The sequence below is a fragment of the Grammomys surdaster genome, unplaced genomic scaffold (assembly GCF_004785775.1).
Source record: "Grammomys surdaster isolate TR1022 unplaced genomic scaffold, NIH_TR_1.0 140, whole genome shotgun sequence".
Taxonomy (NCBI): Eukaryota; Metazoa; Chordata; class Mammalia; order Rodentia; family Muridae; genus Grammomys; species Grammomys surdaster.
The window spans coordinates 12,166,570-12,184,879 of record NW_021604598.1 but is presented as its reverse complement, the minus strand read 5'-3'; the positions used below and the strand labels follow the sequence as shown (position 1 = coordinate 12,184,879).

Here is an 18,310-nt window from a genome sequence, read left to right as displayed (position 1 = left end):
GCAACTAGAGAGTCTCTCATGCTGTAGCTTTTTACTGATAAATGGGGTTATAAAATTATCTACTTCAGTATATTACAGGCAGACGTTTCCTGAGGTTCAAATACAGTTAGTTAAGTGTATATAGCACATGGAAGATGTTGCTGTGGTATGGTTGGTTTAGTTTCTGATGTTGAAACATTTCTTTTTTTTCCCTTCCTTCCTTCCTTCCTTCCTTCCTTCCTTCCTTCCTTCCTTCCTTCTTTTCTCCTTTCCTTTTCTTCATTTTTTCTTTTTTTTTCTTTTTTTTTATGAACGTTCTCTCCCTGTCATTTAGAATCTGCTCCAGGAGACAAGTCGGTATCACATTCTTGTACAACTCCTTCCACATCTTCAGCCTCTGGCCTGAACCCTACATCTGCGCCTCCAACATCTGCTTCAACAGTACCTGTTTCTCCCGTTCCACAGTCAACAATACCTCCGTTACTTCAGGACCCAAATCTTTTTAGACAGTTGCTTCCTGCTTTGCAAGCCACGCTACAGCTTAATAATTCTAATGTGGACATATCCAAAATAAATGAAGGTGAATATCCATGTTTACAGTTTTTCAACATTATTATCTGCATTATACAAAATTATTTATACAATTCTCAACTCAAGGAATGACTTAGTGTTCTTTTTAAATTTATGCTGAAATTTTCTGCTTTAGTATCTCCACCTCCATTTTGCTTGGTTGTATAATTGAGTTAGTGGTGTTTGTAGACAATTTTCAGGTCTGTTAATATGAAGACCTTAGAAATAACGAGAGGTAGCTACTTGGTAAAACTGCTAGGTTTTTGTTTTTGGTTGTTTTTTTGTTGTTGCTTTGTTTTTAGTAGTGTTTTAATCATATGAATTTGATATTATTATTATTTCCATTTCTAAAGTATATGGACCAACACCTCAGATAAGCCTGATCAAAAATGGATTTGGTTTTAATTTGAAGACATTACAATTCAAATGTTAAATCTCTGTTTATGCATTTTCTTACAATAGAAGGTGTTAAGTGATTTTTGCTTCCCCAAAAGTTAGAGCCTTCTCAAATTGCTTGGTTTTCTTTTTACTCTCAACTTCAATGTATTTATTTATTTTGTTCTTTAAGGTAACTTAATTCTTTAGTGTTTTTTTTTTTTGGCTGAATGTTTTATATAAGTAGTCTGAAATTATAAAGCCGTCTTAGGCATCAAAAATACATGGTATTCCTAAATATCAGCTGTTTTGGTATCCCTTTTAAAGATATGGTAAGTATTGGTATATAAGGCTTTATTGGTCAGCTTGTTAAAAATAGTCATGTAATAAAGCATCCATTCCTTCAGTCTTGCTAATAAAGCAACTAAGGACTAGCTTGTATAGGCTACTGCTGCTTTTAACATGTCTTGGCAGCTTTAGAGTTAATTATCAAGTTACCTTTATTGTTCTCTTCCTCTGTCTGTTTCAAGTTTTTTTTTAATTATGGAATTTATTTATTTGTATATGCGTTTTATGTTTTGCCTACATGTTTTCTATGTGAGGGGGTCGGAGCCTGAGTGACAGCTATGTGAGTGCTTGGAATTGAACCTGGGTTGGATCCTCTGGAAGAGTAACCAGTGCTCTTAACCACTGTGCCATTTTTTTCCAGACCCCATTTCAAGTTTTTGTGTTCATTTATTTATTTATTGTCTGTGCCAAGCTTTCACTTTAAAAATTTCATGAAACTAATTTGTATTTTTACTATTGCTATTTATTAGCTATGTGTTTCAAGTTAGTAGTGTAAGATGAATTTCTTTGTTTTGATTGGATTTTGAATGTTTTAAGTTCTTACAGCAGCTGTAACACAAGCTTCCCTGCAGTCGATCATCCACAAGTTTCTTACTGCTGGACCATCTGCTTTCAACATCACCTCGCTGATTTCTCAAGCTGCCCAGCTTTCTACACAAGGTAGTCTTTCTTCCTCTTGGGTTACTCAAAAGATTGTCTTTCCTTTTTGTTTTAGTTTGAAATTAAGGGAAAGTGTGTTTTTAGTTCAAGAAAATATTTGTTAATGATTTTGTGTGACTTTCAATATTTGTGTGTTCTCATGTCTATTTCCTTCACTGTAGACTTTAGTATTCATCTGACTGTATGTGTCAGATGAAAATATAAACGTATTGATAAATTTTACTCACAGCAGAAAAGCAAACCATAGTATATACTCAATCTTTTTGGAAACATCTCACATATTTGAGGTAGAAATTTCCTTTGAATTGTTGCTGGAAGCTTTTTGAGTAGAGGAAGCAGAAATAACATGCATTTGAATTGTGTCTCTTTTCAAATGTCTGCAAAAAGGGAGATGTTGCAACATAAGGGTCTCTGTCAGAAAGTCCACAAACAAAGCATAAACAGCATATTGAGGAATAGCAGCTTAATGGTAGAAAATCATAACTGTTTGGCTAGCCCACGAGGTAAGGGACTATAGACAATTGCTATGCTTATACAGAGAGTAAATATGAACTAAGAATGTTTAGGAGGCTAATGTATGAGAATAGGTACCGGCTTAGTTTTTCATGAAAGCTTTGTTCGTTCCATAAGACATCAGATTCTGATAGATTCAACTGTATGTATCTTCGTATGGAGTGACATAGCAAACCTTACTGCATACATGAAATTTTGGGGGTCATTTGAAATTAATTACATCATTCTATTGCAGCCCAGCCATCTAATCAGTCTCCAATGTCTCTAACGTCTGATGCTTCATCCCCAAGATCCTATGTGTCTCCAAGAATAAGCACACCTCAAACTAACACAGTTCCCATTAAACCTTTGATTAGTACTCCACCTGTTTCATCACAGCCAAAGGTATGTTATCATTGTACTAATTATGGAATTGACTAATGTTTAGAAATGATAGCATTTTCAAATCTATAGGCCCAGGAAATGAGTTTTGAAAATGAGATAGTGGTGGAATGAGGCAGATGTCTGACATTCGATGGAGCAGTAGGGGTGAGTTGAATCTGAACTAGTTTTGTGTATTTTGTGATTTATTCCTGATTGTTTTGGGGACTGGTGACATGTAGGGTTTTTTTTTTTTTTTCCCTCCCATGATTGCATTTTAAAACTGAACCAGCTTCTCATAATAAGAATATGACATTTTAAAACTTGCTTGAATCACATGCTTTTTGCCTCACTTAATAAAATTTTTATGTAAATCTAGTTTTTGTAGTAGTAGGCATGAATTAATTTAGGTAAGGAAAACCTATAAATTCCTACTTAATACACAGTTGTGGACTGTAACTGGATTTTACTAATGTTACATGGCCCCTATCATATATCTAATCATGATCACTATTCACTCGGATTTGTTTTTGTGTTTGTGGGTATGGGTGTATGTGTTTGGGTGTGTTTTAATAGGCTTATATATGTAGGCTGTTGAGTACATGTGTGGGCTCTTCAGTTGTTTGTCACCTTATTTATTGTGGCACTGTCTTTCAGTTGAAGCAAGAGATTATGAGTAAGGCTAGTCAATGTAGCCAATTTCATGTGGGAGTCCTGCCTCTCTACCTTTTGAGTGCTGATTTTATAGGTTGGCTGTTCTGCTAGTCTGGCATTTATATAAGTTCTGGGGGGCTCCTAAGTTTTGTTGTATAGCAAGGGCTTTCTCTACTGAGTCATCTGCCCAACTTTTTTTAAAATTAAGATTCTATCCATTAGTAAGTAAAGCTTAGAGCTTGCCATGTATTTGGGCTTGTGTTTTGTTGTTTTTAATGATAAAGGTAAGAAATTTCTAAATTATTAAAATTTCTATCTTTTTTTGTGTAGGGCATCTGAATATGTGTGTGTGTGTGTGTGTGTGTGTGTGTGTGTGTGTGTGTATGTATGTATCATTGTCTAGGGTGTGTGTTTGTGTGTGTGTGTATTCAGATGTCTATACATCATTTTCAGTCATGGGCCTCTTATTTATCTGTAGGGTAACATTCTTTTAATGATATATCAAATAGAATATACATACATTATACATACTTGCAAACATGTTGATATGTGCTTGAAATCAGAGTATCTGTGTACCAGTAATGTGTATTTTTTTAGAAGTCATAAAAAAGAAATGCTGTATTAGAAAACTACTGGCGTTAATAATATGCCTTTATGATTTTTACCATAGGATGTTTTGTAAAAAGAATGATTTAGAATTTAACTTTTGGGGTAGCGACATGACTAAGTTGTTAAGTGTAATTACTGAAGGGAGATGGGAGTTTGGATCCCAGCATTTAACTTCTGTGACTTATAGATGCTCAGAACTAGGTCCAAAGGATCTAATACTCATATCACACATAATGGGCAAGAGTACACATAAAGCAGCTTTAACTTTGTAAAATCTGCTAATTTTACACTTACAAAGTAGATGTGTGGATATATGTATAACTAAAAATGTTTGAGTCATCAGTATTAATGTAATGAAACAATTTTTGAGAACTATTCACCTCTGCAGAATGTTACTGGTATTAGATTTTTTTTAATTTAATTTTCTCATGTGATAAAAGCCTGTCTCACTAGATTTTGACATTTTAGGTTAGTACTCCAGTAGTTAAGCAAGGACCAGTGTCTCATTCGGCTACACAGCAGCCTGTAACCGTTGACAAGCAGCAGGGTCATGATCCTGTCTCCCCACGAAGTCTTCAGCGCTTAAGGTTAGTTGGTTGAGACTGTGTTATTGTTTCTTTTTTAATATGGCATCCTATGTTGTTTGAGCAAGATGTACCTGATAGCACTTCATCACAGAAGAATTTGTTGACCGGTCTATGGATGACTCTACTGATTAAGTCACATAGTTTACAAAGACTGGCTTCTTTAAAATGTAACTAGATGGGAATAAAATGTGTGGTACTTGTACAAGAAAGGAACATGGTGTCATGTTTGCCATTTTTTAGCCTACTCATAGAAAATTTGAGAGTATTGATGAAGTAAAAGGAAAAAACCCTCACCTCCAAAATTGATGTCACACATCTCTGAAGTCTTTAAATCTGACCTTCTACAGATCACTTTTCATGTTGTTATAAGTGACTGTATTCTGTTTACACTGTTTTGTGTTCATTTTGATTAGTTTTTATGTATACTTGCTTTCATTTATACATTGAAATGAGAATTTCTTCATTCAAAATGATACACCTTCAGAAGTCAGCAGTGTTGCCATTGCTCAGAACAGTTTTGGGAAACTTATTTAAATAACGTTTAGAGGATGCAATGATCATCTTCAGTGATGAAAATGCTTTCAGAAATTTAGTTTTGGGGGAATTACTGAAATCTGTTCAGAACTGAGTCTGGTGAAGAAGTTAGGAAATCAACTTGGTGATTTTGAGATTTTGGTTTTCAGCACCGTGTGTCCCCACACCTTGGCCCAAAGCATTGAGATTTCAAGGAAGACAACTAATGTTAGTGTGCTCCTTTTTTGCTCTCATTCTGTCAGTAGTTCAGAGTTCTCCAGTCACATGCTTGTGTTTTGCCTGATGTTATTTCGTAGTCTTGGTTGAAGAATATTTTGCTACTGAACAGACACATAAGTGCTGTTAATTAGATGTCTATAAAATAAAATATTCACATGTGCCTTATATATATGACTATGAAAATTTGACCTTCATTTTGTGTTTGTTCTGAGGTTAACTGTTCTGTTATTATTTGAAGTTTAAGTTTTAAATAAAACTATGTTCTAAAGGCTGTTGAGTAATACTTTTGATATACTTTGGATCAGCAGTTCTATTTGATATATATATATATATATATATATCTTACTCTCTGTGTGTGTTAAGAATCTGGATATTTTAAAGAATATGTAGTGTTTTCTAGGATTTTTTCATGCCATCTAGAGACCCACTATATATCCATTTGTTTGTCTTGCAGTAGCCAGAGAAGTCCATCACCTGGTCCAAATCATACTTGTAGTAGTAACGCATCAGCTGCAACTGTTGTACCACAGAATGCATCTGCTAGGCCTGCGTGCTCATTAACACCTACTCTAGCAGCACACTTCAATGATAATCTCATAAAACATGTGCAAGGGTGGCCTGCAGACCATGCAGAGAAACAGGTATGTCTCTCTCTTGTCTCTTCTTCCTCCCCCCTCTTTCTTTTCTATGGTTTTTCTTCTCTTTTTCTTCTGTGTAATGATGGTCTGAAAGATACTGTGTAAACATGAAGCTGGGTTGGAATTTAATATCTTAATCACTTCATCTGCTAGAGTGCTGGGATTATGTGGACTAAAACAAGATCTGATTGAAACCATGTAGTTTTAAGAAAAAGTAAAGCAATTTTCCTGAAGAAAAAAAAAATCAAAACACTTTCCACCCTTGAAGAAGGTTATGTTATGTCCTTATACATGGAAAGTTGTATTATACCTTTAGTGTAAGTTCTTACATTCTTTTGTGTATGTATGTTCATATTTTATGTGAGCTTCAATTCATTAACTGTAGGCATCAAGATTGCGTGAAGAAGCCCATAATATGGGAAGTGTACACATGTCAGAAATATGTACTGAGTTAAAAAATTTGAGATCATTAGTTCGAGTATGTGAAATTCAAGCAACTTTGCGAGAGCAGAGGTAAGTTTTTCACTCTGTGTGTGTGTGTGTGTGTGTGTGTGTGTTTGTGTTTCTAGTGTTTCTATATAATATATATTATATAATACATAGTTTTGGGGTTTGAATGAGCTTAGGAAGTCAGATTTGGCCAGTAAACCTGAGAGAACCTCCTGTCTCTGCTTTCCAATACTGGAATCACAGATATATACTGTCACACCTGGCTTTTTAGTATGTGTGCTTGGAATATAAAATCTTACACAGTTACAGTTAGTTTTTTCTTAAAGGACCCATAGTTGTCTTTTTAGAAAGTACATTCCCCATTGAATACCTATAACTGGTTAGTGGGAAACCAATTAATTTAATGCCTTCAACATCACCCACACAGGTGTTAGCTGACTTCATAGCTTTTGCGGTTTGGGTTCCAACAGTAAAATTAGCATGATTCTTATTTACCTGCAAGTCAGTATTCTAGAAAGAGAATTCTTTTTAAAAGTTACTTAAATTTTTTTTGTTGTTGTTGTTTTCTTCTTTTTTTATAAGTTGATCAACCTTTTCTTTTTTAATCATTTATGGAAGCACTTTGTGATTTGGTAATGTCCTGTTTCAGGATCTGTATATGTAATGGAACTTACAGCATCATTCCTGTGTTAGCAATATTATTTAGGAAAATAATAGCTTTTTGAATATAAGCATTTCAATACTTCAGAGGTCAATCGGATACTCAAGAAAAGGGACTACATGAGTAGTGGGGATACCATGTGTAGCTTGTATATGTTGTACAAGTTGCTGCTTTATACCCTGCTGAGAGGCAGGACAGGAGGGACATGAAGGGACCCATGCAGCAAAGAACACTGAAGTTTCAACTTGGAATTGCTCATTTCCTGAATTTTTTGAGATTAAAAATAACACAAAAGGTCTAGGTGATTTGATGTGACAGTTGTTTGATTAGGGTGCCTTTGTTGGAGTTTTTAAGCCTAAAGCAGGGACAGCTTGTGAGTGAATGACTTCAGATAAGATAAGCATGTGAACAGAAAGTTTATGGGAAGAACCACATCCACTTCAGGATGGTGAACTTCACGTGGATGTGGTTTTGGATTAGTTGTGGGAATCATGTAAGAGTCAAATTATAGTCTTTGTAATCTAATCATATCATGTTCTACCAATATTTTTATACTATAGTTGGCCTGTGGTGTGCTACAGTGTCTTGGTTTCTCGTTAACTCATAGTTGCTTTATTGGGTTTTTTCTTCTTAAGTTTATAACTTTTTACTCCTTGGTTCATAACTCTACTTTGTACTAGGATATGTTACTTTAAAGATGAGATGTTGCTGGCAGCTAATTAGAAACGCTCCTCTTGATTTAAGTTATGTATGCATGTGTGGTTAGATTGGCTCAGTAAAATTTTAGATTACTGCTTATATTCTTACATCCTTTTTAAAATAAAGACTATGCCGGCCAATGCTGGTGCACATCTTTAATCCCAGCACTTGGGAGGCAGTGGCAGGCGGATTTCTGAGTTCGAGGCCAGCCTGGTCTACAGAGTGAGTTCCAGGACAGGCAGGGCTACACAGAGAAACCCTGTCTCGAAAAACCAAAAGAAGAAAAAAAAGAAAGGAAGAAAGAAAATAAAGACGATGTTGTACTGTCTAGCCAAGTGGAGTGTATCTGCAGTCTCAGCTTTCCTTGTACTGATATTAGGTGTTCTCTGCAATCTTAGCTTTTCCATGTGCTGGTATTAGATGTTATCTGGTATTAGATAACTTAGGTATATTTGAAACATGTGCTTTAAGAGCAAACTTCTAGTGACATTACAGCTTTTCTTTATACATCATGATTCAGGGGAAATAATTACTCTGGTTCCAATCCATAAATATACATTGGTTTTTATTAATCTAGTGATATTTATTACTTTTATGACTATCAGCTAGAATTCTTTGGTTGTAGGATTGATTAGAAATTAGCTCTACCACTCAAACAGCATTGTGACTTAATGACAGGCATTTGAGTTTTTCAGTTGGTTAATGTGTCTTAAAACCATTTCCCTGGGGGCTGGAGAGATGGCTTAGTGTTAAGAGCACTGACTGCTCTTCCAGAGGTCCTGAGTTCAATTCCCAGCAAACACAAGGTGGCTCACAACCATCTGTAATGGAATCCAATGCCTTCTTGTGGTGTGTCTGAAGACAGGGACAGTGTACTCACATATATAAAAGGAATTCGTTCAAAAAAAAGGAATTTCCCTGGTCAGATATCAAGTCAGTACATAATTCAGTGTTAGTACAGGCAGTGAATACTGTAATCCACATGAGAGAATAGATACTATCAAATTTGTGACTGACTGAGTGGAATTTGTGTTTTATCTTGGGTGTGTGTGGGGGGGGGTGTGCCTGTCTGTCTGTCTCAATTGGTGTGTCACTTTAAAAGTATAGATGGGAGAATGATTAAAGATTGATTCCAGGCACTCACCTTACCATGAGTTACACTCCCAGAATTGTTTTTCAGTTTTAATTGTTGTAATTTAATTGTATGTTCTTGGCCTACATAGTGACATATTGACATTCATTGAATGTCTCCCTGATGTCTAGCTTAGGATAATTTGTCACACTCAAAATACTTCAAGTAGCAGTTTTGAAATGATAGGCATTTTATTTGGCATCAGTTTTATGTATCTACATCTACAGTAATTTCTTTGTAGTAATTTTGGCCTCTATGTTTAATTCTAATCTTAACAATATTATAAGTGTGTTTTATAAAAAAGGTAAGGAAAAGAGGAGAAAAGGTTGATGGATATACAGTCTGTTGTGGGGGAAGTGAGTGTTTCAGCAGGCCCACGCTGAGGTATCCCTTCCCCCTGAGGGACCAACTACACTATGGTATAGTATAGAATAGAGTCTATTGAGGGAAGTTGAGAGGGTAGTAGAGACAGAGAAGGCAGAGAAAGTAGAGGAGTAGAGGCTGGCCATGAGCACGTGGAGGGAGAGGCAGGAGGGGAATGGGGACAGAGAGGGTAAGGAGTAAGAGGACAGCAAGAAACCAAAAGAGAGGAGAGGCCAAGCAGTCCCTTTTATAGTATGAGTTAGGTACACCTGGCTGTTGCCAGGTAACTAGTGGGCGAGCTTAGAAAGAGTCAATGGTGGAGCAGCAATAGGTCCATGGTGAACTTTTGCTACTTCCTGCTGACTTTGGGGTGTTTCTGGGGAACCTAGGAAAATGAGTATGGAGATAGATGTTGGTCATTTTTCCTTGCTGTCCAGGGTCTGTGGAACCATCTGTGGATACATAGGAAGGAGCAGGTTCAGTAGAAGCATCTGTGTCTGTAAGATTAGATTGAAGCATCTGGGGTTTGCCTCTCTCGGCTGTCCTGGATATACTAAACACCTGGACTTGATAAGATGTTGACACACACACACACACACACACACACACACACACACACACAGAGAGAGAGAGAGAGAGAGAGAGAGAGAGAGATCTGTATATTTGAAGTAAATATTGAAAAATTGCTAAGAAATTAAGAAATTTTCTAGCTTGCTTTTTCAGTATTTTAATATATGTGTTAAATGCTCTTAACTATAAACTAAGATGGTTTTATTCCTCAGTATAAAGACTATTTACAAAGTTGGGTTTTTTTAAAATAAAATATAGATATTCATATCTACTTTTATTTTCCAGGATACTATTTTTGAGACAACAAATTAAGGAACTCGAAAAGCTAAAAAATCAGAATTCCTTCATGGTCTGAAGATGTGAATAATTGCACATGATCTCATAGAGGAACTGTAAATCTGTTGCCCAGTCAGAACATTTTGAGCTGCATTTAAGTAGACCATGGACTGTTAAGCTGGGCAAATGAAATGACATGGGGACGGGGTCTGTGAGAGTCAATTCAGGGGAAAGATACAAGATTGATTTGTAAAACCCTTGAAATGTAGATTTCTTGTAGATGTATCTTCACGTTGTAAATATGTTTTGTAGAGTGAAGCCATGGGAAGCCATGTGTAACAGAGCTTAGACATCTGAAACTAATCAATGCTGAGGTGGCTAAATACCTAGCCTTTTACATGGAAACCTGTCTGCAAAATTAGCTTTTTTAAAAAAAAATAAAAAATTTGGGGGGTTAATTTATCATTCAGAAATCTTGCATTTTCAGAAGTCCAGTGCAAGCGCCAGGTGATGCGTGTCTGAGGATACGATTTTGAACCTTATGAGCAGTGTACAAATATCATGAGACAACTGAGCAGCACTCGCACCTGATCGAGAGCAGTGCTGCCCCATTTGTTTTGCAAAGAAATGTTTTCATTTCCTGTATGTTCCATTCCCTCTGAAGTCCCTTGGCCTGATTTTATCCATTTTTTTAAAGGTGCCCCCTTTCCTTTCTTAGGGCACTGTTGCTGTGGCACTTTTCTATAACCTTCTCATTCCTATGTACAGTAGCTGGAAGTTGCAGTGATCGAGCATAACCCACGTTTGTATAAATTATTGAAATCCATTTTCACCCTGTAAGAATGGACTTAAAAGTACTGCTGGGCAAGTGTGCTGAAAGTACATTGACTGCTCAAATACAAGGAAGTGGCCCAGTGAACATGGTTGTGGGAGGGGAAAGGAGAAACAAAGCTAGTCAGATGTGAATTGTATCTGTTGTAATAAACATGTTTAAACAAACACATTTTGTTACATTTTTTTCCTTCGGTCAGTACATATTAGAATTTGAACTATGTGAGGATTCTTTATCAAAACTATTCTTGTTGAATATATCTTATTACAAATAATAATTCCTTATAGGGAGGTTTTGTTTAAAGCACATTAATGATAAATTGTGTAAAAGATATTTGAATGTGAAATTCAGCAAGAATTAGGAATCACTTCCCAAGTGGTGTCATTTGTTCAACTTGGTTTACCTGTCTTGCTATTCTGACACTTCATTTTGAAGGATTGTCTGTGTTGTACCTAACTCTTCAAGTCTGGTGCTGACTGCTCTTCTTAGCATCACAAAACAGTTTGTGTCATTGAGTTTCCTGCTGTTGCACAGAAACAGTGGGAAGGCTCAGCTTTGTATAGTGTTTCCTAAAGTATATTAAAATAAAAACGAAACTATTACTACTATAAAGCTACCTTGGCTTTTTTTTTTTTTTAACCCCGTTTGCTTAAAAATTATAGTCAACACGACACTGCCAGGATTCTACCAAGTCATAGAATTTTTGTATGTATCAAAATTGTAACATTTGACTTCAGAATTGCCATTGTTGGGGCAGATATGTACTTGATCTACAATCACCAAGGGATGATTTTTGTTATATACCAGAATCAGTGTTAACTTTCTGAAACACTGAAATCTAATTGTTACTTCTTTGCTTTGACTATATTATATTTAAGCTACAGAAGGTAACATTAAAACTTTAACTTTAATAAATAAATCTGAAATGATAGTATTGGTGTTTGCTGAAGCACAGATTTGATGGTGTGGTGGAGAGGAGGGATAGCCTTATACAGGAAACTGACTTCCTCTTGTTACTCTCAAGTACTTCTTAAACACTAAAAAAAGACATGTCATGATGAAATGTCCAAACTTGTGACGTTATTTGCTGAACTGTGCTCTATGTGTTAATGGTATTTTTAAGAGCTATGTCAAGCTAAATCCTGTACAGTATCTTTTTGGGCAAAGGGCTACAGGTTTGTAGTGTAAGGGGACCATGGCCTGGTCAGGTGCAGCTGACTTGTGAGTTGCATAAGTCATTTCTGTTGTCAGCGTTCCATTCAAATGTCACTCTATCCCTGTTTGTTTGAATGTTTACAGCCCTAAGTAGATTAGTTAAGTATTTTAGAAAAAATGCTTAATTTGAAATTCTTGAAGTATTTTGTAATACTTGATCCAATTGCATTTTTGTAGTAAAACTTGTGGTATCTGGCTCCTAACTTTTTATTAAGCGACTAAGGCGTATCTTTTAGAGCAGTTCAGTATCCTGGGTTAGCCTTAGGTGCCATGAATTTGAATATGTGTAACCAGGTTTAGGGAATTTGAAAATAGAAATTCTGCATAGCTCTAGAAAACATTACTATCCCTCCTATTTAAAAAGTGAGTATTTAAACTTTAGCTGCTCTTATCACACGGGAGTTGTGATAAATTTGTTAGAAAAATCTTCCCCAAAGAACCAGCATGTCTCCTTATTTTTCTATTTCTGTTTAGTCTTAAAACTTTGGACTGATTTTTTTTAAAGCAAAATACAGAAAACTCTATACTCAAACTTTTTTTTAAAAGTAAGATTTTTGCTCCCCAAATAGATGGCATTATGTTTATTTCATGCTTGTAAAATAATCTTATAGTGGAAGTGCTGAAAACAAGCAGATGAGATTGCTTTTCCTATTTAATATTCTGTGTATAAATACCTTAGCTCTAAGGGAATTTTTCAAAGAGGAACATTCAGGAAAGACCATTTACTCGCCTACCAGAGCCTTGAAGTTCCTGCTTCAAGCAACTGTGTTTAGGTGCTGAGTTAAATATCCAGAGTTCTTTTCAATACCTGTAAATACTGCTTTTATTCTTGTATTTGTACAGAAGTGTGCAAAATGAACAAGAAAGTAATAAAAATGTTTTGACTCTATGGTGCAGTTATTTCAGAACTGTGAAAAAAGACTTCAGGACAAAATTTTGTATTTCTGAAGGAAATTTAAAACTCTTGTTCTAGATAGCTACTCAAAATATTAGTAATTGTGTTTAAATGTTCTTCCACAGTCTGAATATTTCTGGAACTATAGGCCTGCAGGTCCAGTACAGTGCTCTTATTGTATGTATGAATCCAAACTTTGATTTCCATCTCTTCCCTGTCCCTCGAAGAGCTTGATCAAACTTTATTTAGAGCTCCTGTTTTACTTTTATTGTCTGTCCTGAATCCTTGAGCTTTGGGGTATGCTGCATCCAGCTTGCCTAGATGGTTTATGCCTTGGAGAAACCCAGTTACATTTAGATGGCTTCTGAACTGGGTCTGTGAGTTCCTGACCACAATCTGTAGATAATTTGCCTTCGTGACGTGAGTACGTATACAAATTCTCTTTAGGATAGGTTCCCTATAAGTTTTGCCCCTTGCCATGTATAACCTACCCATCAGCCTTGCCTTTCAAAATGCATTCAATGCCACTCACCACTGACCATAGCAGTCCTCTCTGCTGTCATCAGTCAAGATTCTGGCACATCCTGACCTTTCTGCTTCTGCTTTAGGTTCTCATAGGCTGCTGTCCCTCATTCTATCCCTCTATACATACATTGCCTGTTAATCTATACCTTTGCGTTTAAAGAATCGGCCAAATCTGCTACTCAGTGCTTCCTTTGTGTGTTGCAGGCCGTACACACTTATTAGAAGTAGGAAATCTTGCTGTCTCCATAGTATTGTCCAGTTCTTCACTAATTAAAACAGCACCCTATACATTTTGTCTTGAGTACATAACCTTTCCTTAATGCTTAAGTGAATTACAGCTGTCACAGGCTTTAGGACAGAGCCCGAATTCAGAGTTGCAAAGGTTATTAAAATCGATTTCTCTGAGTACGGGTAAAGCAAGAAAGGAACAACAAAGAGATGTGGTTTGATAATAGTTGAGTCTAATGAGAGATTTCCTTGGGGTAAGAGGAATCAACTCGGCATAGCAGAAGCCTGTGAACACACAGTGTCAGCCAATGAGAAGACACTGCTACTCCTGGGACCAACCTTGGGGCATGAACCAGGAGGTCTTGGACCACCTTGGGTAGAATGGTGTGAGGCATGGAAGGAGGTGGTGGCTCTTTGTTTCCCAAGGTAATGGACTTAAACCTTTCGTTCAGGTGATTTCCCATTCACCCAGCCATTTCCCTCTGACGTATATTCATTTTAAAAATATCTTTAATCCTTTTACCATCCAGTCGTTAGCCCCCTCCTGGTCCACCCTCCAACAGTTCCTCATTCCATTCCTCCCCTAAGCACATGGCCAAGCTCCACAGGTGTATGTGCTCGATGTTTTGGGAAACATTAAATTCACTGTTAGAATAAATAGCACCATGGGCAAGTTCAAACCAAGACTCACCTTTGTTCTTGGCCATTTTATTTGTCACACATAGAAAATAGGCCAGAGAACACTCACTGTCAATGCTCTGTCAGGCTGTATTTCTGTGGATAAGTTCCAGAAATGGGTTTCCAAAGGTCCTCCTACCTAAAATAATTGATGAATTGATGCTGAAAGTATGAAGATGGCCTCAGGTTTTAAAGTGGCAGAACATTATTCCACAATGAGAAGCATCCAGCCCTCCTCTGATCTAAGAACTGATGCCCATAGTGAAAGGAACATAAGAGCCCGTGAGTTCAAGCAAGCACATTCCGTAATCACCCCCAGGCAGTCTCATGGGTTAAGTGGAGAATTAAAAAAATTAGGAAGCTGGACCTGTGGGTACGTAGCACATGAGGATAAAAGTCACTACTAACCAGGATGCCTGCTGAGCTGACAGAATTCTATCATTTTTGCCTCAGTGGCTGCATTGGCAGACCTTTGGTGGGAGCTCTGGGCCATTCCTTGCAACACCAGAAGGAAAGAGAACTGTTTTTAAAAGTGTTTATGTAAAGGAGGATTTTATAACCTCACTATACACGCCATCCCTGGTTAATCTCTGTTTCCCATTTGTTCTTTCCCTTACCCAGGTAGTGTCCCCTTCTGTGTATTTCACAACTCTTCCTTCCCCCCCTACACAAGTGTTCTCCCTCTTCTCATGTTACTTTCTTTTTTAGTTTTGCTTGGGAGCTTAGCCTTTAATAATGATCCTTCTCACCACTCCTAACCCCTTTTAATTTGTATTTACTAGTTGTATATGGGTATGCATGTGCCATGCTCACATGTGGAGGACATCATTGTGGTATCAGTTCTTCCCTACCTTTATGTGAGCTCCAGGATTTGGACTTGTTTGAGTCAAATTCTACCACCCTTAACTTTTTAAGCCAAAGAGGCAAATATATGCTGCTGTTCTAACAGTGACCTCTACCACAGCAGAGGGAAAAATGCATAATTTGAATGTTTATTTTTTATTTTTTTAAAGATTTATTTTATATAAATCTACTAGTACTCTGACACTGTCTAATGACACACCAGAAGAGGGCATTGGATCCCCTTACAGATGGTTGTGAGCCACCATGTGGTTGCTGGAAATGAACTCAGAACCTCTGGAAGAGCAGTCAGTGTTCTTAACCAGTGAGCCATCTCTCCAGCCCAAATGTTTATTTTTTTTCTAAAAATTTAGTTCCAGTTAAATTCATTAGCATTATTTTTTATATTCTAAGTTTTGGTGTATTTATTTACATGCATTTGTATGTATGTGGAGGTCAAAGGACAGATAAGGGGAGTATGCTTTCTTCTAGAAATCCAGCACTGTCGGCCTTGGCAGCCAATGGCTTTACTTGCTGAGCCATCTTGATGCTGGCTCTCACCTCACTTTCCTTTGTGGAGAGTTTCTTAGTTTTATGCAGTATGTCGTGGTTAGACTCCTACCACTATTGCCTTTTCTTATTTTCCCTCCACACATATTAACTCCTGTAGAGAGACTAGACTACCTTGTGTATTTTATGGTTGCATCACCTGTCAGTTAAAAAGCCCATGACTTGGGCAGGAAATAGAAGGTGGGACATCGAGGAGGCAGAAAGAATTCTGGGATAGAGCCAGGTGCTGAGAGATCAGCAAGGAAAGATGTGATGAGATGAGTGCATGGTAACTGAGTACAGGTAACCAGCCATGTGGCAGAATATAGGTAAGAATAGATGGGATGTTTTATATCTAGTCAGAGCAGAGCCTAGTTATATGGCCAAAGTATTTGTAAATATATTTTGAGTCATATTTCTGGGAGCATGGGGCTGAGAGGAAGAACTAGGACCCAAATTACAGCAATTAGAACCCAAGTTTACAGCCTAAAAATGCCCAGGTTAAAGGTGGGGAAGAGTCAGGCTAGCAGGAAAAGATGCTTGGTCTATTTAAAAAAGAACAAAATCAGAGCAAAGCCGAAGTTTCCCAGAACAACACAAGAGGGATGGCTGGGAACGACGTTTCCTAGCCAAGGAGCAGGAACCTGCAGAGAAATAGTATAGAAGAAAGCTTTTTAAAAGAAGCCCCTACTAAGTTTAAAATCAGAACACAAAGGTTTGGCCTTCTCCCAAGGGCAGAGCACAGCAGCCAAAGGGGAAGAGTCAGCTCTAGGTTACACACAGGATGTCAGTACAACGGTGAATCGCAAACCCCGTGGAGACTTCCCAGAGACCACAACTGTGCTATAACTCACTTCAGATTCTCCCAAGCTGGGCACAGCAGGTCAACCTTGTCCTGTCCTGTGGGAATTAATGCTCTGCGCTCATGGTGAGCGGGAGAGAAGCACTAGGTCGGGTGCTGCAGCCAGAATCAGTTGGGAGATGTGGAATCATCGCTCCCTGTAAACAAAGAGATGGGGGCATGGCCAGGCACAGCACAGCATTTTCAAACAGCAGACACAGGAAACAGAAACAGGCAGGTCTTTGTGAATTCTACACCAACCTGAGCTACACAGAAAAGTCAGGCGAGGGTTTCTGCTGATAGATATAGCAGTGGATACTGCAAAGGACAGTCTAAAATTCAAAATGATACATTTTTTTCCCTTAAAGGTACTATGTAGGTTTTTGCTTAGTAAAAGTAATTAGGAATGTCCTTAGTAATTAATATATATCAATCTTAAATTTATATAAAGAAAAAGGGCAACATATATATACATATATATGTATATACATATATACATATATATGTATATATATATATATATTTTAAAAGTTTATCCACATAAGTATGTCTATAATTTCAAATTGAAGGCTAATGCTTTTTCTGTTGCCAAAAAGCACTTTGCCCTAGGAAAAATATGTTCTGTTAGTCAATGTAAGAACCTTGAGTTAGGGTTGAGGCAGGTAAGGAATCCAGAGACCACCGGACAAGAGAAAGTTCTAAAGAATAATACTGTTAAGCTTATTAACTGTATTCCACATTAATTATCAACGTGGCAATACAGTATAAAAATGGGAGATAAATATGCATGTCATAGAGAATACTATATAGTTTTAAATTTAACAAGACAAAGGATTAATGACAATTGAAGTCTAAATGCCATCATGGCATCCAATTTGCTACACTGACAGACGATGGTCTAATGAAAAATGACATAGACTGGGGACTTGCTACACCCAACGAAGTAGGGTGTCAATGTTATTCTAAGCAACTAAGCTCCTTAAATGTGGGCTGTCGCCGGGCGTTGGTGGCGCACGCCTTTAATCCCAGCACTTGGGAGGCAGAGGCAGGCGGATTTCTGAGTTCGAGGCCAGCTTGGTCTACAGAGTGAGTTCCAGGACAGCCAGGGCTATACAGAGAAACCTTGTCTCAAAAAACAAAAAACAAAAAAAAAAAAAAAAATGTGGGCTGTCATGGGACAACTGGTTACAACTCACCCTAGCGCATGACACATAGACCTAAGGCAAAACCTTTAAGCAGATGCAACTTTACTCGGGAATATACTTATACACTAAAATGGAAGGGAATATGAATAAAGTTGAATATAGGAAAGAATATTAAATTAAGAGAGAGATAAAATAAAAAAATCTACATACTTAATAATCTCCAGAGAAAGGAGAAATAAAAATTGATATGTTTTTAAGGATACACAGATACTAAATAAATATATCTACCCCTTTGACCTCAATACTTGGCAGTAAAAGGCAGGGACATGTAGATTCTTTGTGAGTTCAAGGCCACCCTAATTTAT

At 37.1% G+C, this 18,310-nt stretch overlaps 1 protein-coding gene across 6 annotated transcripts in view; it reads left to right on the top strand.

Moving 5' to 3' along the window:
• Wac (WW domain containing adaptor with coiled-coil) overlaps positions 1 to 11,641 on the top strand; it is a 58,610-nt gene extending 46,969 nt beyond the window's left edge. For 5 of the 6 annotated variants that reach the window (XM_028763742.1, XM_028763741.1, XM_028763744.1 and 2 more), the window contains 7 exons: positions 314 to 559; positions 1,810 to 1,932; positions 2,681 to 2,829; positions 4,537 to 4,655; positions 5,863 to 6,049; positions 6,432 to 6,559; positions 10,207 to 11,641. In XM_028763742.1, coding sequence (XP_028619575.1) covers positions 314 to 559; positions 1,810 to 1,932; positions 2,681 to 2,829; positions 4,537 to 4,655; positions 5,863 to 6,049; positions 6,432 to 6,559; positions 10,207 to 10,276 — 1,022 coding nt within the window. In that variant the 3' untranslated portion in view covers positions 10,277 to 11,641. The remainder of the gene's footprint in view (positions 1 to 313; positions 560 to 1,809; positions 1,933 to 2,680; positions 2,830 to 4,536; positions 4,656 to 5,862; positions 6,050 to 6,431; positions 6,560 to 10,206) is intronic. The other variant, XM_028763740.1, reaches the window with a different exon arrangement.
• Positions 11,642 to 18,310: the final 6,669 nt, after the last annotated feature.